The 22,876-nt window shown below is 56.4% G+C and overlaps 1 protein-coding gene across 2 annotated transcripts; it reads left to right on the top strand.

The window, feature by feature from the left end:
- The first annotated feature begins 681 nt into the window (after window positions 1–681).
- On the top strand, window positions 682–20,481 carry GTSE1 (G2 and S-phase expressed 1). 2 transcript variants are annotated; one of them, XM_012175787.3, is made up of 12 exons: window positions 682–736; window positions 1,065–1,260; window positions 5,780–5,837; window positions 5,940–6,564; window positions 9,741–9,911; window positions 10,576–10,699; window positions 12,506–12,880; window positions 16,643–16,715; window positions 18,146–18,376; window positions 18,553–18,757; window positions 19,349–19,561; window positions 20,011–20,481. In XM_012175787.3, exons 2-12 carry the CDS (start codon window positions 1,239–1,241, stop codon window positions 20,092–20,094), a joined length of 2,181 nt encoding a protein of 726 aa, XP_012031177.3. In that variant the 5' UTR covers window positions 682–736; window positions 1,065–1,238; the 3' UTR covers window positions 20,095–20,481. The 2 variants fall into 2 exon arrangements, with proteins under 2 accessions (XP_012031177.3, XP_042103822.1); XM_042247888.1 differs by having other exon boundaries at window positions 1,176–1,260.
- The last annotated feature ends 2,395 nt before the right edge of the window (window positions 20,482–22,876 follow it).

Below are 22,876 nucleotides of genomic sequence, written 5' to 3' on the forward strand. Positions count from 1 at the left end.
CCCCGGGGCTCGTGACCAGTATCTGCAGCTGGGATTTGCCTTGGGTCTGTCTGGCCCCATCTCTCTTCTGCAGTTAAGTAGGCTCCTGAACAGGTGATGGAACTCAGAAGGGAGCCGGTGGACAGAAGCTCAGGAGGGTCGAGGGGTGCGTACCCAGCACGTCAGAAGTGAAGGCAACCGCAAAGAGCGAGGCCGAAGGCTGCAGAGGGAGCCTCTAAATAGAAGCGAGGTGTCAGGGTGCTCCAGGGGCATAAACTGGGGTGCCTGGTCATCCAGAGTCACCGGGCGCTCCGCGGGCAGGGACGGGGTTCTCTTGCCCCCAGAAGGAACCCGCAGAGCTCTACGAAGCGGGCATATGCACCTATTTCCTACCATAGGGGTTGGATCTTCACTTAAGGATGGAGATCTGGTGTCGTAACCATGTCCCCTGCGACACGTAGCTGTCCTGATGCCGAGCCTACGGAGACACAGGCCAGCCCTAAGGCCCCCAGCCCAGTGTGGCCCGGCTCTGGCCGGACCTCGGGCACGCGCAGCGAGCCACGACAGTGCGCACGCGCGCCACCCTCTTTTTTTTTTTTTTTTTTTCTTCTCCTTGCGGCTCTCACTACAACCCCCAGGATGCACCGGGCCCCGCGGCCTTTCAAACCGGCCAATCAGCAGCCCGCAGCGCTTCCTGCGCGCCCCGTTTAAACCCAGGGCGCAGGCGCATCGGCTGGGATGTCGCGGCGGCTCTGGGGTAAGGGGGTCGCCGGGCGACTCGGGTGCGGCTCTGTCTAGGGGGGGCAGTCAGCGGTCCTCGGGGCGGGCGGGTCGGGCCAGGTCGGGGGCGGCGGGGCCCCCCTGGCGCGCTCCGGCGAGGCTGAAGGAGGTCTTCAAGCCGAAGACCCCCGGCTTGAAGCCCAGCCGGGGAGGTCTGGTTGTCCGGATCCGGGGCCCCGGTTCGGGGTGCCTCGGATGGCGCCGGCCCAGAGGCGAGAGGGCCCCGGGGCGGAGGGTCTTGGGCTGCGGCCGCGGTGGCCTCTGCCGGCCTCGCGGTCTCTCCCTAACCGGCCCTCTCTGCCCAGCCGGTGCTGCAGTGGCCCGCACGGTGAGGGCTTCCCTGGGGGGCTAGGGGAACCCCGGCTCCGACACCCGCCCCGCTTCTGTCTCCTGCTCCTTGCTGTGACCTCTGACAGCCCTGGCCGGGGAAGGAGGAAGCGACGTGCCTTCAGCCTGCCTGGCCCCCCCAAGAAGCGGAGATGGAGGCTCCCAAGAAGGAAGGTACGTCCTTGTCTCCGCAGCTCTGTCGGTCTGGGGGGCTCAGGGAACACGCAGGTCGATTTAATGCTCCTGCGAGAACTTGCTGGTTTATTTATTCGGTACTCATCCCGCTCTCTGCGCCCCGGTAAACTCCCTGTCTTCCCGGAGTTTTTGCATTCCTCTGACTTCTTTCTTTTCCGGGTTTTCTACATTCCCTTTACCCCTCAGCTGTGACTTCTAGCGGAGCAGGGATTCTTCTCCGTCCTATATACTTCAGTGTCCCCAGGGCCTGACATACTCCGTAGGCACTCAGGTCTGTGGAGCTGATATTGCCTCTTGGCTGGTTGCTGGTGTCTGTTTGCTGAGACTTGTCCAGGATCTTTACCAGCACATCGGGCCAGTCAGCCTGGCCTGTAGCCTTGCTGTCTTGTTCTGTTCCTGTCTGCTGTGAATGTGAAGTGAGAGCACAGCCTCACAAAAGGAGTTACGGGCCCTGCCCTCTTTTTCTGCTGAAGCGTGGGGACATCTTTATAGCCTTTGTCTTCACGACATGTGTGCGAGTCAGGGAGACTGAGTACCCCAGTTTCTCCTTAATACCCCCCTTCTGCAGAAGCAACCACAAGACTGCTAGTCATCAGCGCCGCTTCCTCGGGTCTAGAACAGGGTTTGCTGCTGCAGCCTGACCTCCACCCTCGCGTGTATGCCCTCCCTTTCCTCCACATGCAGCCGAACCCCTGTTGCTGCTTCCTGAGGACTTCTGTGTGTCACCCTCCTTTATATCTTTATATCTTTTCTTGTCTGTTCTTCATGCTCATCACGCTCATCACCGATGTATAAATAGGTCCCGTTGTCCGACTTGCCCTCACGTGCTCCACGCCCTCTCCGCTGCGGTGTGCCTCATTCAGAGCCAGACTTCAGAGCAAGAACTTTCCCCACTTGTTTCGCTGCTCTTTTCCACAACCTTCAACCCCTCTGAACCCTCTCTGCCCTCTCACTTCACCCAGACTGCCTTTGTCCGTCACTGAGCACATCCGTGTTGCGAAATCCGCAGTCATTTTTTCTGTTCTTTCAGTGACTTTTGACCTTTTCTCCTACAGGAAACTTGGCCAGCTTGGCTTGTTGCTTTTCCTTCTGTCCACTCTGGCCGGTATATCTCCAGCTGTTTGCAGACTTCTCATTCTGTCCCACCTTCTGAAGCCAAATTCCCCAGGACCTGGTCTGGGGTCTCTCTGAACTCCCCCTCCCCTCCTGCAGGTTCTCAGACAGTCCTTTAACCCTTCCATCTTCTGGTGGTGCCCACGTTTTGTCTGGGGTGCAGCCTCTCCTCTGAGTTCTGGGCTTTGCATCCACCTAGCTGGCTGGCGTCTTCACGTGAATGTCTCCCACCTCTTACTCAGCGGGTCCCACCTCCCACCCCATTTTTGGCTGGTTCTTTGTCTTTGTGAAAAGTGAAAAGAAAGTTATCACTCAGTTCTGTCTGACTCTCTGTGACCCCATGGACTGTGACCACCAGGCTCCTCTGTCCATGGAATTCTCCAGGCAAGAATTCTGGAGTGGGTTGCCGTTTCCTTCTCTACTGTCTCTGTAATAGAAGTCGATTGCCTGTCCATTGACCTAGCTGAGAAGGTTGTGAAGCATTTGTTCAGTCATCAGTTACTGTCATTTCCACGGTGTGTTTTGGATCCATCTACCTCTTTCCAGCTCCACCCGAATGCCACCACCTTGGTCTCAGCCGCATTAACTCGCCGCCGCCTACATGTATATTTTGCACTTTAGCCAGTGTGTGCACTGTAATTTCAGTAGATACCGCCTGCTGCTTTTATAGCACATCCAGGGTGTGCTATAGGCCACCAGGGTGGCCTTTTAAAAACAAAAGTTAGAGCACAACACTCTTCTGCTTAAAACCCTTCGATAGCTCCCGTTGCACTCTGAATAAATTAAAAGCTTGCCATGGCTTGGATGCCACCCAGGATCTGACCTGACCTGTGTCTCCACCTCCTCCAGCCACTGGCCTCAGAGGTGTCCCCACTTCCCGGTGGCCCCTCCCCACACCACCTTCCAAGGTGTGTGCCCGCTGGACAGTGTGCCCCCGAGGAGCACCTAGCGGAGGATGCAGCCCATGTCTGCAGAGTGGATGGAGGGGGCAGCTAGCCCAGGTCACCCTGAGCCAGTGGCGGAGCCTGGTGTGGAAGGCTTTTCCCTTGACTCCCGGCCCAGGATTCCTTTCCCTACAGCAGATGTTTGGAATTTTCTGGTAGTGACCCATGAAACTGACTCCCTAGGTTTTAGGCACATTGGAAAGTGAGGAGTCCATCTCCTCCTCCTTTCTGCCCCTCCGCTGCCCAGTTACCACCTCCAGAGGCCACTGACCTCGGCCTCCTGGGCAGTCCAGACCTGACTTGTGCACGTGTCAGTCCAGCCCCCCTCTTCTATAGCAGGTAGAACCCTGGGCACCATCTTGGGTTTTGCCTCTAATTTATCTTGATGAGCTCTGTGTATCAATATAGGAAGTGTTGCTGCTCTTCCCCGAGCCCAGGTCTTCTTGCATTCCACTGTGGGGCTGTGCTGTGCGCTTATCTGCCATCGGGGAACTTGGCTTTGTGGCTGGTGTCTCGCCATTGCAAATGCTGCTGCAGTAAACCAGGTGGGGTATTTGACAGCAGCAGTAGGCTTCCCGTCAGGGTGTGTGCGTTTCTTTCTTGGTAGGTACTGTCAGGCTACCCTCCGTAGAGCTGTAGTAACTTACAAATCAAACTTAGATTTTCAACAGTCTTACCAGTGAAAACTGGAGTCCTGGCCGTCTCTGAATTTTTCATGGCTCTTGCTTTTGAGTGTGACTGAGCTTCCGGTCGTGCGTTTCAGAACGTCCCCTTTCGCCCCCGTGCCTCGCTTTGCTCCTGTCCTTTGCCTGCTCTTCCCGTGTGTGGGGCGCTCGCCAGCAGCCCTTGCGATGGGACCGCCCGTGTTCTCTTCCCTGTCTGCTGCTCCTGCCAGCTCTGCTTGCGGTGGTTTTTGTCACGCGAGACGTTACATCTTTAATATATTGGGCTATCAACCTGTTGCTTTATGGCTTCCAGCACAGTGTCAGAGTTAGACCTTTGCACTCCAGGCTATACAGAGATTTCCCTGTGGTGTCAGAGTTAGACCTCCGCGCTCCAGGCTGTACAGCGATTTCCCCGTGGTTTCTTGTTCCTTTTGGGTTTCGTTTTTCCAGTTAAGTCTTGGACCTTTTGGGGATCTGTCCTGGTATAGTCTATGAGCTATGGGTCAAACTTCAGGTGCATATATTTCTCCCTCTCAGAGGACTATCCAGTTTATCTCAATACCGTTCATTGAATAACGCGTTTTCCCCTTTTATCTGATATGTTACTTTTATGACGCGCTAAATTTTCTTTATATCCATCTTGCATAGTTCTTGTTAACTCACAGGCGTTTTGCATTCTTTGGTGTATAGTATATAGGGTCTTTTCTTCCATTATATCTTCTGCTCTTTTTAGATATTAAAGCTGTTGATTTGTCCTATAATAATTTTGTCTTCAGACATTTGCTTTTATTCTTTCACAATTTATAGTAGTTTCGGCTGATTTTCTTGCTATTTCTTGTATGTAATCAGAGCGTCTGTGCGTGGTGGCAGTTTTAACCTCCACATTCTTTGCTTTTGTTCACTTGTTGGTCAATGTTGCCTAGTGTTGGTTAAGGCAGATTTTTAACCACTGGGCCACCAGGGAATCCCCAGTTCATTGCTTTTTGAGAAATATTTGCTAAGTGTCCAGACTGTGAGGTGGAGTTCGGGAGAGTACTAGACATTTACTGTTTCGGAGCTTCCAGGCTAGGTGGGGCCACAGAAGGTCGAGAGACACTTACTTACAGGATGGTGATGCTCAGGCAGACGTAAGTCCGGGCCTGGGGCAGGCCCACGAAGCCCTAAGGGAGGCAGACCTAGAGCAGGGTGTGGAGCTGGGGCAGGGAGCGGTGGCCCCAGCCAAGGGGTGCCCTCGCCCAGGGGCTCAGCCCTGTGTACACAGGATGTCAGTGGCGCTTTATCCAGCATTCAGGACGGGCTCCAGGGAGAGGTGATGGTCCTCAGGTGTGCATGGGGCCCCTCCTGTGCCTGTGAGGGGCGCTGAATTGGCTTTTGAAAGAGGACTAGCTGTAGTCTGTGACTGTGGAGTGGGGGAGCTGAGGCAGGTGGTCTTTTGAAAATGTTCTGTACCAGAAAATGACAGACTGCGTCTTGCAAAGCTAATCAAATGACTGAGTGAATGCATTTTAGATCATGTCTTTAATGTAAGGACTTAAAAACAAGGACTTGGGCTTTGATGGCAGCTTAGCGAACACAGAATGGCTGATGCTGTTTGTTTTTTTTTTTTAAGGAAAAATTAAGATAATCTAGAGCTCCTTGAGAAAATGTGATTATTAAAATACTGCTGTCACATTGGAGAAGTTAAATTTGAAAAGAGTTTTGATCGCTGTGGAGACTGGTGATGTTTGCTCATTATCAGCCCACCCCTAAGGTAATGGCTGACTTTTTCCTCCCCAGACATTCTTCTGTTGGCTGATGAAAAGTTTGACTTCGACCTTTCGTTGTCTTCTTCAAGGTAAAAAAAATGAGTTTTCTCCCCTTGCCTTGGTGTAACCACGTTCAGTCAAGCCTTTCGTGTGATGCCAATGTTGTTACTAATCCTTTTCTTTTAACATAGTGCCAATGAAGAGGATGAAGTCTTTTTTGGACCAATTGGCCATAAAGAAAGGTGTATTGCTGCCAGCTTAGAATTAAATAATCAGCTTCCCGAAGAACCTCCTCTGCCAGCTTCTGAAAGACACTTCACCTGGAGTCCGCTCACGGGGGAAAAGTTTGTGGAAGTTTACAAAGAAGCTCACTTACTGGCCTTCCAGATACAAAGCAACGGCAGAACCAAGGCGGCCCCGGCTGCCCAGCCCGCAGACCCCGGGGGCCAGGGAGTGGAAGGGTTCATACAGGAGGCTAAACTCAAAATAAACCTCTTCGATAGAGAAAACGAAGCGAAGAAAAGCCCCAAGTCACTTAAGCGGGAGACATACTGCCTGTCGGATGACCTCTGGAGGGCACCGCTGCTCCGGGGCACTCAGCCCGCCTCTAGTGCAGCCCCGCCGGCCGCTCCTGCCCAGACCAGCTGCCCCGAGACCTCGGGGCTGCCGCCCGCCTCGTGCCCTTCCCTGCCAGCAGAGTCCAGTGCTGCTCAGCCTCCGAACCAGGCCGGGGCTCAGAAGAAGGTCACCAGCAAGTTGCTGCCGCCCCGAACCTCGTCCCTTCGAGGAAAGAGCCTTCACTCGACCGTGGAGAAGGTAGCCCCCCACCTCCAGCACCCCCAGCACTTTTATCCGGGGGCCAGACGCTGCCTTGCTTCCAAGCCCTCCAGGTTTATGCCCAGGAACAGACCACTGTGGGGGGAGCCTGGGGATGTCTTACTTGGAGGGAAGGCTCAGAGATGCTGGCATGGGAAGCTCAGAAGGCGCTGTGTCCATGGCGTGGGGAGCCAGGCAGGGCGGCACAGGCAGGGCTGGGCCCCTATCTCGGTGACTCAAGGACACCTCGTCCTCCATCCCGTTTGAGGTCTTCCCTTCCGTTTTGTGACAGCGCTGGACATTCCCTCTCACCCACCTGCCCGCTCCCCGCTCCCGGTAGGGGTTTTGGGTGCGTTAACAGCAGCTTCTTCCCCAGATCCCCCTTCTGGGTGGCCGTGAGTCTCCCTCTGAGCCATGAATGTGTTTAGATTGCCTTCCTCCCAGACATGAGTGGAGGTGCTGCTCTGGCATGTGGTGGGGGACACGTGTGCCTTTGGGGTGCTGTTAGCCATCTCCAGGAAGCTGGGAGTCCTAGCGGCTTGTGGGTAGCAGGGTAGGGGTCAGACTGCGGCCATCACCTGGGTTTGCCTCCTCTGACTCTGAGCTCAGGGAGGGGCGGTAGCACAGGGCCGGCGAGGGAGAGCTGGGAGCCTGCCCTGTGCTGTCCCCAGCTCTGCGGCCCTAGCCACCGGCTTCAGCACTCCCAGCCAGTTAGAGAGGAGCGTTGCTTCGCGGGGCTGTCATTAGGGTTAGGTCCATGCAAAACACTCAGCACAGGCAAAGAAGATCCCTGCGCGGCTCCTGAGCCCACAACTGCCTGCTAGCAGAGCCCAGACCTGAACCAGGCTGGGCGCGGGTCTGCACAGAGGCCCTTCGAGGGGCTGCGTGGCCTCTGCTTCTCCAGGGCTGAAGCTGTCCTGTAGTCTTGCAGATGCCTCTTCCTTTGGGTGTAAATTTCTGAAGTGACTTTTCCAGAATGAAAGCAGCGTGAGTCCACGTGTGACACCGGACTTGGGCCCGGGTTTGTGTGGGTGACACATAGACTTAGGGCCTGGGCTGCGATGTAATTTCAGCTGTTCTGTGCGTAGCCACCCAGTCGTGTCCAGCTCTTCGCACCCCCGTGGACTGTAGCCCGCCAGGCTCCTCTGTCCATGGAGTTCTCCAGGCAAGAATACTGGAGTGAGTGGCCATGCCCTCCTCCAGGGGATCTTCCCAACCAGGGGATCGGACCCAGGCCTCCTGCATTGCAGGCAGATTCTTTACTGTCTGAGCCACCAGGGAAGCCCATGACTATTCTGGATCCTTTAATTTTCTGGGTCGTAAGAAGCACTCTTTTGCCAGAGAGCTGAGTTTTGGTCAGTGAGGGGTTAGCTGGACCATTGAGCTGTTTGAGGTCACCCAAGGACCCCCGTCACTTCCCATGTTGTTTCTATGCAAAGTGACTCTGACACACCGTCACCTGTGAGGATTGCCTGTAGACAGGGCTGGACCTCTTGATTGAACCATCTAGATGTGTCTTTTCAAGACACCTGCTAGGATGACTGTGGTGGTGGTGTGGTTGCTAAGTCGTGTCTGATTCTTTGCGATCCCATGGACTGTGGCCCGCCAGGCTCCTCTGTCCATGGGATTCTCCAGGCAAGAATACTGGAGTGGGTTGCCATTTCCTTCTCCAGGGGATCTCCCCGACCCAGGAATCAAACCAGGGTCTCCTGCATTGCAGGCAGATGATTACCAACTGAGCTACGAGGAAAGCCCAGGATGGCTGTAGTGAGAATTAAAAAAACAAAGTAAGTGTTGATGAGGACGTGGAGAAATTGCATCCCCGTGCATTGCCTATAGGGCCGTGCAGTGGTGCAGCCTCTGTGGAAAAACAGTTGGGCGGTTCCTGGAAAAGTTAAACTCGGGATTATCACATGATCCAGCAATTCCACATGTTCCACTTGGGCACGTTCCCAAGAAAACTGAAAGCATGTGTCCACACGGAGACCGTGTAGCAGTGTTGAGAGCAGCTTCATTCATAAAAGCCGAAAAGCAGGAGCAATCGAGTTGCCCACCAGCTGATGACTGGACGAGGGAGATGCGATCTGTGCGTGCAGTGGGGTACTTTCGGCCCATGAAGAAATGCTGGACTGACACACGGAAAACGGGGGTGACCCTGGGCAACACGGTCAGAGGAAGAAGCCAGGCGCAGAAGGTCCCATGTACGGTCTCATTTACAGGAAGTGACCGTAGCAGGCGAGTCGTGGCTTGCTCTGGAGACAGTGGGTCCATGGTCAGCCGGCTGGGAGGTGCCAGGAGTGCTGACGGCCAGGAGTGGCTTTTAGGGGCAACAAAAACGTCGTCAAGTGACCCTGTGACAGGATGCTGAAAACCACTGACGTGCACGCTTTAAAACGGTGGGCCTCACTTAGAGAGGCATGTCCCCGTGTAGAAGGTGATGTAAACGGTGGCCCTCACTTAGAGAGGCATGTCCCCGTGTAGAAGGTGATGTAAACGGTGGGCCTTCACTTAGAGAGGCATGTCCCCGTGTAGAAGGTGATGTAAACGGTGGGCCTCACTTAGGTGAGGCATGTCTCAATGTAAAAAATGATGTAAAGGAGAAAGAAGGTTACTGCTTTATGAGCTTCTTTTGCTTCTTATGAACTCTTCTTAGTATGAGGGGTTATTTATGGAAGCATGAATCACTTCCACGAATGCCCTTGTACCTAAAAGTGAGGAATTTATTCTTTGTTGGGCTCTGTTCGCTGAAGAAAAATGGCCTTGAGTATTAGGTGAAGATTTATTGGAGCTGAGCAGCTCCTCTGGTACAGGGCATGGCCATTTAATGAATGATTCCTTTCCGTGCGGCATTTTAAAATTTGTGTAACTAGACCCAGTTTCCTCATTATCACCCTTAAATAAGAATCCTGACTGAGGACGAGCCCTGGAGGAGTTCTCTGCTATCAATGGTCTGTCTTGGTATTATTTTACCGTTTCTAATGAGGAAGCAGGCTCCATCATCATTCTCTGGTAATTTGGTGGAGGAGGTGAACCGCTATATTCTTTTCTCTCCTGTTGATGGATTGAGGACTGCATGTTGGGAAGATGGATGGTGTCTGCCCTCTAATTGAAGCCTTTGTGTGTCTCTACGTTGTGGAAGACTAGACAGTCCTCACATTTCAATTTACAATTTTCAGCCCACAAGACAGAAACCAGTTAGTCCTCCCAGGATGAAAGTCCAAAACGAAAAGGACGCCCACAGCAGCATGCCCCCGGACAAGCTCAGAACCACCCGGGACGTCGCTGGCATGTCAGCCGCAGGAAGCCACTTGGTCCCAGGCAAGCGGTCGCTCCCTGTTCCGAACAAGGTGGGTTGGCCGGGGCTGGGGCAGGGGTGGGGATTGGCCTGTGAGTGCAGGGAGTAAGGGGCAGCTTTGAGGATGTGGGATGTGGGATGCGTCTGGACCAAAATCAAGGTTTAGGAGGTTGAAGGCGGGATCCAGGAGGGGCGGTGTGCTGAAATGCAGGGCACGGAGGCCTGGCACACGGGAGGGCCTGGCCGCTGCCCCGGGGAGCTGCGGGCACCGTGGAATGTCGGCCCCCCGAGCTGACATCGGGGTGTCTGATGGCAGAGACGACCCTGCTCCCCTCACAGGGCTGGTGCGCCGGGGAGACGGGCTGTCGCCGCTCTGAGAACCACAGCTCCTCCCGGGCGTGGAGGCGACCGTCCTCATGTTTGCCGTTTGTTTTCCAGCGCTGAGCTCTGTGTGCTTGTGAAAGTGCCACGTCCCTGGTGGTACTTGCTAAGCTTGCCCACACTGGGCCCTGCAGCTATCGAGTGCACAGGCTGGGGTCCAGGCCCCACGCCCGCGGTCAGCAGGCTCCCGGTGCGCCTCCCACAGGGAACCTGGCGGCCACACCGGGGAGCACTGCTCGGCCTTTCTCTGATTCGAGATGATAACTTGTAGACTGTTGAAAACCCCGACTTTTGCAGAAATAAGTCTTGGGTAGGTAACAAAATCTCTGTTTCAGTCCGGGCCGAAGAAAACCATGCTAAAACCTCCTGGGGGTGCTGGCGGCCTGGCAGGAAGGGCCTCGTCAGGGTCCGTCTCGGGCCTGAGCTCCGCTGCGTGTGCTTCTCCCGTGACCGGCAGAGGTAAGGCCAGCCCTGAGCGCTGTGCTCCTGCCAGACTTCCAGAACCACTCAGCTCAGCCGCAGGCTCTGGAAGGCTTGCTCTGGTCTGGGGTGGGGACACTGTTGGGGCCTCCGTCCTCAAGGTGCCTCCCCTTCTCCGCAGAGAGGCATGGTCAGCGGACGCTCTCAGTCTCGGCTGAGTTAAGCCGTCACGGGTGGCTCTGTAGGTAAAGAACCCGCCTGCCAAGGCAGGAGATGCAAGAGCCTTGGGCTTGATCCCTTGGTTGGGAAGATCCCCTGGAGAAGGAAATGGCAGCCCTCTCAGTATTCTGGCCTGGGAAGTCCCATGGACAGAGGAGCCTTGCAGGCTGTGTCCATGAGGTCGCTGGGTCAGACATGACTGAACACAGGCCATCACAAGGTGGGCGTGCCCTGCTGGTGCCACGGGCCCGGCGTGACGCTGAGGCCAGCCTCAGCCACGTGACCAAATGGAGGATCTTAAAGTAGGGCTGTTCCAGATAGTGTAGGCGTAGGAGCCGTAATGCCTGGGTGTTGGTTTAAATCTGCTCAAACCTGTTTCAACTCAGGCGACTTTGCTGTCTTTCCAAGCCGAGGGTGCCATCTGCTGGTAAAGGGGAGAAACCCTAGGAGGCTGTGGGAAGTCACGCGGCCTCCTGCCCTCAAGGACTAAAACCTTGTTCAAAGCAGATTTGCTGGGTAGGCTCTAAGCTGGGCAGCACAGCCTGCGTTTTGTACACAGACGTGAGAAGTCTCTCCTCTGGAGCGAGGCCGGTCTGATCTGGGGCCCTGACCGCCTGGGTGGTCAGGAGAACTGAAGTTGCATCTGTACCTTTACAAACCGGGGGGCCGGGGGGGTGGGGGGTGGGGGGTGGCCCCGCCCTCTCAGTGTCTCTGCCTGCCTGAGGACCACCAGGCCCCGTGTCTGGAGCGCGGCGCGTGTTGAGGGAAACGAAGTTTTGTTACACTAGGCGCTGTGAGTCTGGCTGTGTTGGTTCAGGCATCAGCACCAGTTCTGTCTATGATTTCTGAGCCTACCTCTGGGAAAGTTTGAGACAGGCTGGGGGTGGCCTTTTGGTGAGTGTGTGTTCCTCTGTTTTCCGTGGCAAAATCCCCAGGGTCAGATCTGATGGGGATCTGACCGTCAGTGTGGTGGGGAGAGCGCTGTGAGCCTTACACACTGTTTGACGTGGGCTGCGGTTTAGTCCTTCTCCTAAATTTCTCTTTAAGAACCTTTCACCAGGTTGGCCTCTGTGTCCGCTATTTTGGCAGCTGCGTATTTTCACCCAGCTCATTTAAGTAGTCCTGGTAACTGACAGGACCCAGCCTCCCTGTGGCTGAAAGGAACTGACCAGTAAGGAGCCTCTGCTCTCCGCGTCTCCCTGCCCGCACCCCTGGTTGGCCAGGTGGGGCATCTGACCAGACTGTCCGTCTTCACCTGCTCTGCTGGGATAGGGCTCTGCTGTCGACATAGTCAGTGAGGGCAAGAGAGCTTGAGTTTGTGCATCCTTGTACATCTTGGTGATCGTGTCTAGAATCAGCGCCTTGGATCACACGAGCGACTAAGCCACGAGCGACCCGGGTTGCCTTGTGTTTGAGGATGTTGCCTGGTGGACATGCAGAATATTGTTCCTATGTCGTATTTTTTAATATGGAAATCACCATGATAGAAATAAGTTGCTTTCTTTTCCACATTCTGAGGTAGGCACGCTGAAGATAGCATATCTTGTGTGTGTGTGTTAAATAACTCCATCATTTAAACACAGCATCAGCTTGAGTGACAACCAGCTTTCCTGTCTCCTCTTCCAGCTGAACCAAGTGAACGTCCAGCCATCTCTGCGGACAGTGCCCGATCAAGCTCCAGCCAGACAGGCAGAACGGGGCTCACCCTGCCACGGCCGTCCCTGAAGGCGGGCCCCGGGGGCGTGGCCTGCAGGCAAAGCCAGAGGCCAGGGGCTGCGGAGTGGGCAGCGGAGCAGCCCAGGGGGCCTCCCAGAGCATCTCTCCCCCAGCCCCAGACCCCGGGACAGGGAGGCCCTGGGCCAAGCTCTCATTGTGGTTGGTCACAGTCTTCTCAAAGGGATAAGACCGGGAGTACAAGAAGGCGTGATTCCTGCCTAAACTCCAAGACAAAGGCTGTGCCTACCCCTACGAATCAATTTAAAATTCCCAGCTTTTCTACTGGTAAGTCATAGATAAACTTTAACATGTTTTTAAAATAGTGAACAAATTATATTTAAAGTTCAGATAATTATTAGTTTTGGTGATGGTGATTGCTTTCATTTCTTATAAAGCATTTTATATGTCTTTTAATTTTTGTAGGTTTGGATTAGTTGGTGAATTTCTTGAATTAATCCCCTCTGTGTAAACATATCGGTGTTCCATGGCTACTCTTAAGACTTCCTGTTGTTACTTTCAGGGTTTTGGTTACTAATGTATTTTTGTGTGGCTTCCTTTGTGTTTACCCTGCTTGGGCGTTCTTGAGCTCCTTTGTTCTGTGGGTTGATATTTTAAATTGGGTCTGGGAAACTGTAGCCACTGTCTCTTCACCACGCTTCCTTGCCCGCCCGGCCCTGGGACTCCAGTCGCTGTGTCAGAGGCCTTCTTGTGCTCTCCCCGGGTCGCTCGAGCTCCGTCCCCCGGCCACTCGAGCTTCATCCCCCACCGTCCTCTGTGCTTCCGTTTGGCTCATTTCTGCTGGCCTGTCTGCACGCGCACGTGTCTGTTTTTTCCACAGTAAGTCTAATCTGCTCTTAGTCCATCCAGCTAAATTTTCATTTCTGACCTTACAGTCTCCCTTTTTTTTTGTCCTCATGGTGTTTCTGTTTTCCTGTGAATTCTTGAACGTATCTACAGTGGTTGCTTTAAAGTCTCTTTGTCCTAATTCCATTCTCTGTATCATTTTGGGCCTGTTTCTATTGACTAATTTTTTTCCTGGTGATGGTCACGTGTTCCTGCTGCTTCACATGTCTAATGATTTTTTATTGTCTGTTAGACATCATAAGTTTTCTGCATGTCTGGACTTGAAGGAGTTGAACCTTGCTTTGACAGGCAGTTAGGTTTCAGGAGAACTTGATTCATTCAAGGCTGCCTTTAGAGCTCTGATGGTGGGGTCTCGGCCTTTCCAACGTGCGGCCCTTCCAAGCCCCTCCTGCCTGTGCCGTGTCCCCTCTGGCCAGTTGCTGGGTGTGCTCCCCAGCCCTGTGATGAGGCAGCATTCCCGGCGCTCGCTCTTGACCCACGCGCCGCTGCTCACTGCACACCCGGGACTTGGGGTCCCTCTCGGGCTCCCAGAGCTTCTCTCTCTAGTCCTCTCTTCTCTGACTCCCTCCTGTCTCGTCCTCTGCTGCTCCCAGTTCCAGCCTCCTCGGGCTCTCCCCACCTGCCGCAGCGTCCTGCCGGGGCCACCGGGCAAGAGGCCCCATGTGGTGTCTGGTAGGTGCGGCGTCTGGTCAGGGTGAGCTCATCCGAGGAATGTGTGTCACGCAGGAGGCTGCACAACGCTGACGAAAGGCCGGGGTGGTTCTGGCTTCCTCTCTCAAGCATGTGCTGTCTAGCGGCTTCAGGATGTTGAAGTCAGCTTTGCTGGCCAACTCAGGTGGCTGTTAGCACCAGAAAACCTCACTGGAGCCCCTGCTCATGAAGAATGAGCCACGCTGGGGCTTCCCTGGCCCAGTGGTTGAGCCTCTGTGCTCCCACAGCATGTGGTGCAGGCTTAATCCCTGCTCAGGGAGCTGTCACATGCCATGCGCCCCCCCCCCCGCCCCTCCCCGAAAAGGAGTGAGCCATCTGTTGAGCGTTGTCCATTGTTCGGCAGTCTTGGGTACAAGGGACATCATGGTAAGATAGCTCCTACTGATGGAACTTACATTTTTCTAGTAAAAGATAAGAAATGCAGTCAGGTAAGTACACTGGCAGATCATAAGTATCAGTTCAGTTCAGTCGCTCAGTCGTGTCTCTTTGCGACCCCATGGACTGCAGCACGCCAGGCCTCCCTGTCCATCACCAACTCCCTGAGTCTACTCAAACTCATGTCCATTGAGTAGGTGACACCATCCAACCATCCCATCCTCTGTTGTCCCCTTCTCCTCCTGCCTTCAATCTTTCCTAGCATCAGGGTCTTTTCCAATGAGTCAGCTCTTCACATCAGGTGGCCCAAGTATTGGAGTTTCAGCTTCAACATCAGTCCTTCCAATGAACTGATCTCCTTTAGGATGGACTGGTTGGATCTCCTTGCAGTCCAAGGGACTCTCAAGAGTCCGCCCCAACACCACAGTTCAAAAGCATCAATTCTTCTGTGCTCAGCTTTCTTTACAGTCCAACTTTCACGTCCATACATGACTACTAGAAAAACCATAGCCTTGACTAGACAGACCTTTGTTGGCAAAGTAATGTCTCTGCTTTTTAATATCCTGTCTGGGTTGGTCATAACTTTCCTTCCAAGGAGTAAGCATCTTAATTTCATGGCTGTAGTCACGATCTGCAGTGATTTTGGAGCCCAGAAAAATAAAGTCAGCCACTGTTTCCCCATCTGTTTGCCATGAAATGATGGGATTGGATGCCATGATCTTCGTTTTCTGAATGTTGAGCTTTAAGCCAACCTTTTCACTCTCCTCTTTCACTTTCATCAAGAGGCTTTTGAGTTCCTCTTCACTTTCTGCCATCAGGGTGGTGTCATCTGCATATCTGAGGTTATTGACATTTCTCCGGGCAGTCTTGATTCCAGCTTGTGCTTAATGGCATGAATAGAGGAAGCTGGAGAACAGTTTAGACAGACAGGTTCTCTCAGCTTGCTGGTCAGCGCAGCTCCCTCAGGAGGTGGCCTGAACCGTGTGCAGGGATGTCTTATCACAGGACGCCCGATAAGAAGGCAGCAAAAGGCGGAAGCAGTTCTCAGCCCTGGAGGTGGGGTGGGCGGGGGCCGCGGGGCGGTGGGCTGTGTGCTGTTCTTAGACACTCCGCTGCCAAAACAGAAACCCTGGGCGCCGGGCGGCCGCGTGGGCTGGGGTGGGGACCCCGCGGGAGCCGGGCTCCCGTTGAGATGTCTGAAGAAGCCGCAAGGTGTGTACCGTAGAGGCAGAAGGTGAACGTCTCAGGAAACAGGTTGGAGGTGGGGTGGCTTTTACAGCGTGTTGATAAGATCAGCTTCTACAGGGGACAGGAGGTGGGGGGTGGGTATGAGCGTGTCCAGGAGGCGCTCTGAGGTCCTGCTGTGAAGAGGCGCAGGGACGTGGGCCGGGGCAGGGAGCGGGCCTGTCGCGTGGGGGCCACCGTAGGCTGCTCTGAGATGGGGGGCCCTGGCCCGGGCCTCTCCCGGTTCCTCGGGGACCCGGGCTGCCTTCCCCTCTGGGGATGTCATGGCCTCTGCCCGTGGTCTCCAAGACAGCAGGCTGCTACCCGGGGCTTGGCACCTGAGCCTTGGCCCCGGGTGAGTCTGGGACTCGGTCCCGTGAACGGTGGCCCTGGGCTTGGTCCTCTGAGCCCGCTTGTCGTCGCCCCGTGACCAGGTGAGATCACATGAAACCCTTGTCAGCCGCCAGATGGCACGTAAATACCGCTGTGTCTTGTGATGACCCTGGGCCATCCCAGTTCCCAAGAGCAGAGGTGGTGGCAGGCTCCGTGGGGCCCGCCTGGAACCTTCCTCCAACTCCCCGTTAGCCCTGCCGCAGGGGGCTCATGGGAGTTCTGAGAGGGTCATCTGCCGAGTGCTCCGTCCCCATTGGGGGGTCAGCTAGGCTGAGGGCAGTGGTGGGACCAGAGCTCTTCCTCTTCTGCACCTGCTGGTCCCTGGCTGCATCCCCAGGAAGGGGGGACGTGTCCCCCTGCACTCTGGGGCCGCAGGTTTTCCTGCAACTTGGGAGGACAGAGACGCTTAGAGGAGGCTGTCTGTGCAGTGAAGGTGGTGTTTCCCGGCTGCCTGACCGCTCACTTCCTGTCTCATCTCAGGTGAGCCCCCAGCCGGTGCGACGCCGAAGTCCTGTCGGGCACAGCGGCCACAGTCCTGCACATCGGTGGGGAGGTACGAGTCTGTCTACTTCCTCTCTTCTTACGAGAACAAGCCACGTCCCCGGTGACCTCTGAGAGCGTGTCCTCTGACGTGTGGGGCCCCCCAGCCTGGCCCCGCGGGCCTGGCCTGAGCCTGGTCTCCTGAGCCGCCATGGTGTCCCTTGAGGTTGGCGGCGGCACAGACTGGCCCCTGGGGCAGGGCTGCCGGTCCTCAGCCCTGCCGTTCGGGTCTCTGGCTAGACCAGACCGCCCACCCTCCTCGGAGGTTCCGCTCGGTCGGTCTGGGTGGAGCCGAGGGCCTGCAGGTCTCAGGTGATCCCCGTGTGCTGCGGCTGAAGACCGCCGGCCTGGCTCAGGCTTGGGTTTGGGTCCCGGGGCTGCCGCTGCCTGGTCAGCATCTCATGCGGCCTGTGGAAGGTTGCTGGCCTCGTTTCCTCATCTGCCCAGTGGGAATGGAACCAGGCAAACAGGAAGAGAACGCACAGGCACGCGTGCACACACAGCACACGCCCCATGCACGTGTGCACTCCTGGGGGCCCTTCACACAGAGGGCATTCCCCCCCGAGGGGGCGGGCAGCTCCGTCCACACCCCTGCCCTCCCCAGCTCCAAGTGCTGTCCCAGAGGAGGGACCCGGCCCCTCAGTCCTGTGCCCATCAGCTGGGGACGGGGTACAGTGAGGTCACCCGACCCTCGGGCATGCCGCACCCAGGGCAGGGTCCTGGTGCCAGTGCCCCTGAGCAGAGGGGGAGTGCGGCCTCGGACCCCTCCGGGAGATTCGGGCAGGACAAGCCCCGGGGCGGGGCCCCCTCCCGGCTCTGCCCCGGGCCAGCCTGGCCTCCCCCCGGCTCTCCAGGGCTCTGGGCCTGCCTCTGCTTGTACGTGAACTCGGCAGGCACTTCCTGGGGCTGGGCCAGGCCTCCCCTCCCAGCCCCAGCCATGCTGGGCCGCCTCCCCGCCACGCACGCGGGGTCAGAGCCAGACCGGAGCGGACGGCCAGGGCGGGAAGGAGAGACGGGTGGGGAACCTGGCGCCCAGCCCACTCGCCTGTGCTCACTCGGCTCAGGGGCCTTGAACTCGGAGCGGGAGCTCACTGGGAGACTGCATGACCCCACTGGGCTGCCTGGGCCTGGACTCCCTCGTGGAAACAGGAGTGCCAGCAGGAGGGGACTCGGAGCCCCATGAACTCCCACGCAGTGCCTCCTGGTTCCGCCCCTAATGTGCAGCCAAACCAGAGCGGAACCTCACATGGGCCCGCTGAGGAACCAAAGCCCACCCCAGGGCTCCCAGGGGGTGGTGCTGTGCCCCCCGCCACCCAGGGCTCTAACGGGCCTCAATGGCCTGAGCCTTCCACGTTAAAGCCACAGGCTTCTACTGTTGGTGTGCAGCTGAGCCGTTGGGTGTTTGTTTGGGGTCATCTCTGCTGAAGGCTTTCCTCTTTCCAGGGTGGCCCACAGCACTCCCATGAGGTGGTCCTCAGCCACACAGAGCCTTGTCAGCAGCGTGAGGACCCCCGTGAGCACGAGGCGCCTGTCAGCCCTGCCCACGCCTGCTGGCCGCCGGCTCTCCAGCCTCCCTCTGGCAACCCCCACAACTGTGCCCAGGCTTCTGGCTTCTCCCCTGCCTGCATCTGCTCGGCGACTCTCTTCTGAGCCCCGGAAAAAATCCATGTTGAGGTGAGAGTTAAAGGCTGCAGTCCATTCATCTCCAATTTGTAAAACCTCAAGTGACTGTGCTGGGGGGTCCGCTCTCTACCGGACGCCGCTTCCACTCCCACCACGGTCCGCCCGGGTCACAGGCAGACGAGAGCGCCGTGTGGAGCGTCCTGACGGATGCTCTGTTCTCTCTGCAGAACTGCGCCCGCCGGGGAGGGCGATGGCCAGCCTGTATCCAGGCGCCCCGATTTGTCCCCTGACGGCAGCTGCTCACCTCTGTCTGCTGTGCCACAGGCACTGGACTTTTCTCCAGAAAAGAGCGATTTTACTTTTTCACAAAGTTTCACCACAGAAGTCACCCTGGACGGAGAGCAGCCCCCCGAAGCCGCAGCCCCCAGTGAGGTGAGGGCGCAGGTGGGGCCGCCGTGTGCGGGCCTGGGCCCTGCGGGTGACCAAGGACATCGCCTGTGGCCCCGGGCCCCGGCTGGGAGGTGGGAGGCCATGGGACCTCCTCCCCTGGACAGAGAGCAGTCCCCTGAAGCCGCAGCCCCCAGTGAGGTGAGGGGTGCAGGCGGGGCCGACGCATGCGGTCCTGCGCCCTGCAGGTGACCGAGGACATCGCCTGTGGCCCTGGGCCTGTGGTGTCAGCTGGGCCACAGCTGGGAGGCGGGAGGCCGTGGGACCTCCTCCCCTGGAGGAGACAGAAGCTGCATCTCCCTGTGTCTGACATCGGGGCAGGACACCTCCCGGGGTTCATGGGAGGGGTGGGAAGCCAGGACGGGGATTCATAGGGGAGGGGCTTCCCATGTTGACCACTGGCAGGAGGGGAATCCTCGGTGCTCACACACCACAGCCCGGCCTGCCGGGGCCATCCCAGCCTCCTTCCTTAGGCCTCCAGACCAGCAGCCCCCGGGGCCTAGGCAGAGCCCACCTGCTTTCCCCAGGGCTGACGGAAGACGCTGGGAGGGCCCTTCACTATAGTGTGTTGTCCAGGCTCTCCTCGTGGATTTCAAACTGGATCAGCTCAGCCTCGCCGGGGAGGCTCTCGACACCGCCCTGGACGGCCGCCCGCTCATTGACTTCTGCAGGAGCCCCGAGGCAGTTGTGGCCCTGCGGTCTGGAAGCGGGCCCCTCGTCGACCTCCTGGCAAACACCCCAGAGGCAAATAGGAAGGCTGTGGCCAAGCCCCCCGACGAGGTGGGACAGGTGAGCTGTGCAGGGCTTGCTGGCTCTGGCCTCGGGTGGTCTCTGCTGGGCTTGATGCTCAGGCACGTCATGGTGACCCTGGAGAGTGGCCGCTGGGGCTTCCGAGGGCCGCGTGGCTTGGCTCGCCTCACCCTCAGCAGCGTGAGTGCCAAGGAGGCATCTTGACGGAGCCCTTCTGGGGCCACGGCCCCCAGCGCTTAACAGGGAGCAGAAACGCCAGAGGGACTCAGAGCTCTTCTGGGTGTGCCGCTGCCTCCCTCCAGCTGCTTCAGCGTGGCGGTCAAGGTGCCTTTCCTCTGGGCCTGAGCCAAGTTCACCCAGTACTTTGGCCAAACCGTGGGGAACCAGCCGCAGGCAGCCCCGGCTTCAGAGAGCCAGTCCTTCGGGGTCTGTGGGCCGGGAAGAGGGTCGCGGACGCTCCCTTCACCTGTGTGGCTTTTCTCCTGCAGCTCATAGACTTGGCTTCCCCTCTGATCCTGCTGAGCCCGGAGGCTGACAAGGAAAACACAGAGTCTCCGCTCCTCAAGTTCTGAGTGGAGTGAAGCAGTTCTTTGCGCTTCACCCAGTTACAGGAACAGTCCTAAAGTGGTACGCAACTGTCAGAGGTAAATGCTAGAAGAATCTGTGCTGGAAAAGTTGTAAAACAAAACAAAAAGCAAGTAAAGTGACTGTGCCTGGAGCAGGCTGTGGGGTTGGGGGTGGTGTTTGGCCACCGGAGGTCACTGCAGGCCACCGGCCTCCATCCTCCCGGCCCAGCTTGCCTGCTGGGTACAGAGTGAAGAATGGGTACGCTCCAGATGAGTCTGGATTTTCTGCCTGTAAAATAGCAAGTGACCATCTTTAAAGTTAAGATTGTATGAAAAGTCAAATATTCTAGTTTAAGTTAAATGGTAAAGTAAATGAAAATGGATTAAACCACCTCTTGATGTTTAAGATTATCCTAATTTTCAAAGACAGATGGCTGTATTTATTAGTGATCACTATGCACAATGTATATTATTCGAAACGTTAATTCTTTCTACCAAAGTGATTTTCAAAATTTAGCATGAAGAAAAATTGGTTAAGTGCAGACCCCAGGTCCGCACTTGGGTCCGGGGCAGCCTAGTCATCTGCACTTTCAGTGAGCAGCCAGGGGGGTCCCGATGTGATGGTCCACAGACTATACCTGAGGGAGGGGAGCACGGGGGGAGGAGGGGCTCGTGTGAATGCTGGGGTGACGGGCGGTGTGCGGGGGACAGACCCCTGGGGTGCTGGAGCAGGAGCACTCCTTGTGAAGTGCACTCCCAGCCTGCAGCCGTTCTGACTTGATCTTGGTTGAAAGTGAGTGGGCCCGAAAGCCGCTAGTGTGTATGGATAATTTCTCAGTCTTGGCCTCACAGCAAACAGTAGGAATGCTGCTAAGTGGACCTGCTCTGGGGCTCCCGTCCAAGGCTCCCCGCACAGAGCCAGGCGGCCTTTGACCCCAGAGGGGTGTCCCGCACTTCCGGGTCATTGTTTGGAAGGGCGACCCCAGTGGATCAAGAGTGAAAAGCGCTTCCTGGGCGGCGCTGCCGCACCTGCAGGTCAAGCGCTGCAGGTAAAGGAGGGGCTGCTCGGAAGGCGGGGTTCCTGCCTGGGGCAGCCGGTCAGGTGACCAGCGGCTAGCTCCCCACTCTCTGACTTAAAACAGCCCTCGCCCCTGGAGCTCCCTCGGGCCGGTGGAGCCGAGCCCGTGGGAGTCCTGGCGGTCCGCTCCTCCGCCCTCGTCCCCATCCCGGTGGCCAGCGTGGCGTTAATCCACCGCTAGGGTCCTCGGATGTCTCGTCTGGCTCCTCATTTCATAGGGGAACACCAAAATCTGGGGTTGAAACCATTCAGTGAATATTTATGGAGACTCTCCTGTGGGCAGCGGTCATGGGGGTGCAAAGCTCGCACATGGCTGTCTTCTGGGGGTGTGGTGGTGAGTGGGAGAGAGGGGCTCTGGCCGTCCTGCCTACAGCGCAGGGGTGAGCTGGGCCTTGGCCCGTGCCTGCTCCCCCAGGCTCCTTGGAGCAGCCACACTCTGGTTTCCGTCCAGCTGGTCCCACAAAGCACTTTTCCTCTCTGGCTCCCAGGCCCTCAGCCCACCACTGGGAGGGAGACCAAGGGGAGGGGAGGGGCTGCCCTTTCCTCGGTACCTGGGGGTGAACAAGCTCGGGTGCCGCCAGAGGGCCACCCTTCTCAGCTTGAGAGGCCCAACTTCACGTGATCGTCACATTCCATTAATTCTCAGGTGCAAACGCTTTCACGTTTCACAGCTGACATCCACACAGCTCACACTGCTGTAGTTGGGCCATTTGGGATGTCGTCGTTGACACTGCTGGTCCATCGTGCACCTGTGTTAGGCAGTGATTAAAGATTTGGAGCCTCTAAGTAGCAAGTGGTTGTCGCTCAGTGGCACAGTCCTGTCTGACTCTTTGCGACCCCAAATAGCTAATAACCGCCCATTAACTGAGAAGGAGCAGAAAACACAGTTGCCAAGGTGTCATGTTTCAGCCACTGTAGGGGTGGGTGGCAGCTCTCCTAACCCCAAGGCCATGTGCTGGGCATGATACTGGACTCTGCCTCAGGCGGGCGGGGTGCCCCAGACAGCCCAAAGTCCAGTGACATCAGCTGGGCCGCCCCACAGCCTCAGCTAAACGAATGCTCACTCTGAAGTCCTCTGAAGGCCAGGTGTCATGCCCCCTTGTCGGGGTTTCCTGACCCCTTATTCTGAAATGCAGTCCTTTTTCTGTTTCCCTGCAGGGCCCCGCTTACGCCTCCTGCTCTTGGCACTCTCAGTTGGCATTTCCTGCTTCTCGTCTCAGAATGGGGACATGGGGCCTCCCTCATTTCACTCTAGACTCTTTTTTTTTCTTCCTTATGCGGGATCCTAGTTCCTCAATCAGGGATCAAACCCGAGTTCCCTGCAGTGGAAGCGTGGAGAACTTACCCACGGGACTGCCAGGGAATTCCTTCACTTTGAACTCAAAACTACTCCTGTTCTCAAGAAAATGACTTGTCTTAAGAATTATCCACATTTAGACATTAATGTCCACTGTTAACCTAATGTGATTTTAATGCCAAGCTTTGGTGTGTATATTATTTACCTGATTTAAAAAACCATCAGCAGGATTTCCCTGGTGGCCCAGTGGTTAAGACTCCGAGCTTCCATTGGCTGCGTGGGTTCCATCCCTGGTCGGGGAACTAAGATCCCACATGCCATGTGGCCAAAAGTAAACAAACAAAAATAAAAACCATCTGCATCTCTAGTGTATTTCCTCCCCAGCTTTTTTCAAACCATGGTTCAAGTCCTAC

Source organism: Ovis aries, chromosome 3, assembly GCF_016772045.2.
Source record: "Ovis aries strain OAR_USU_Benz2616 breed Rambouillet chromosome 3, ARS-UI_Ramb_v3.0, whole genome shotgun sequence".
NCBI classification, from domain to species: Eukaryota; Metazoa; Chordata; class Mammalia; order Artiodactyla; family Bovidae; genus Ovis; species Ovis aries.

Coding starts and splice junctions, on each gene's coding strand:
- GTSE1 (XM_012175787.3), top strand. CDS start 1,239: ATGGAGGCTCCCAAGAAGGAAG. Junction 16,716..18,145: donor TCCTGCACATCGGTGGGGAG/GTACGAGTCTGT, acceptor TCCTCTTTCCAG/GGTGGCCCACAGCACTCCCA. Junction 18,758..19,348: donor AAGCCGCAGCCCCCAGTGAG/GTGAGGGCGCAG, acceptor TGTGTTGTCCAG/GCTCTCCTCGTGGATTTCAA.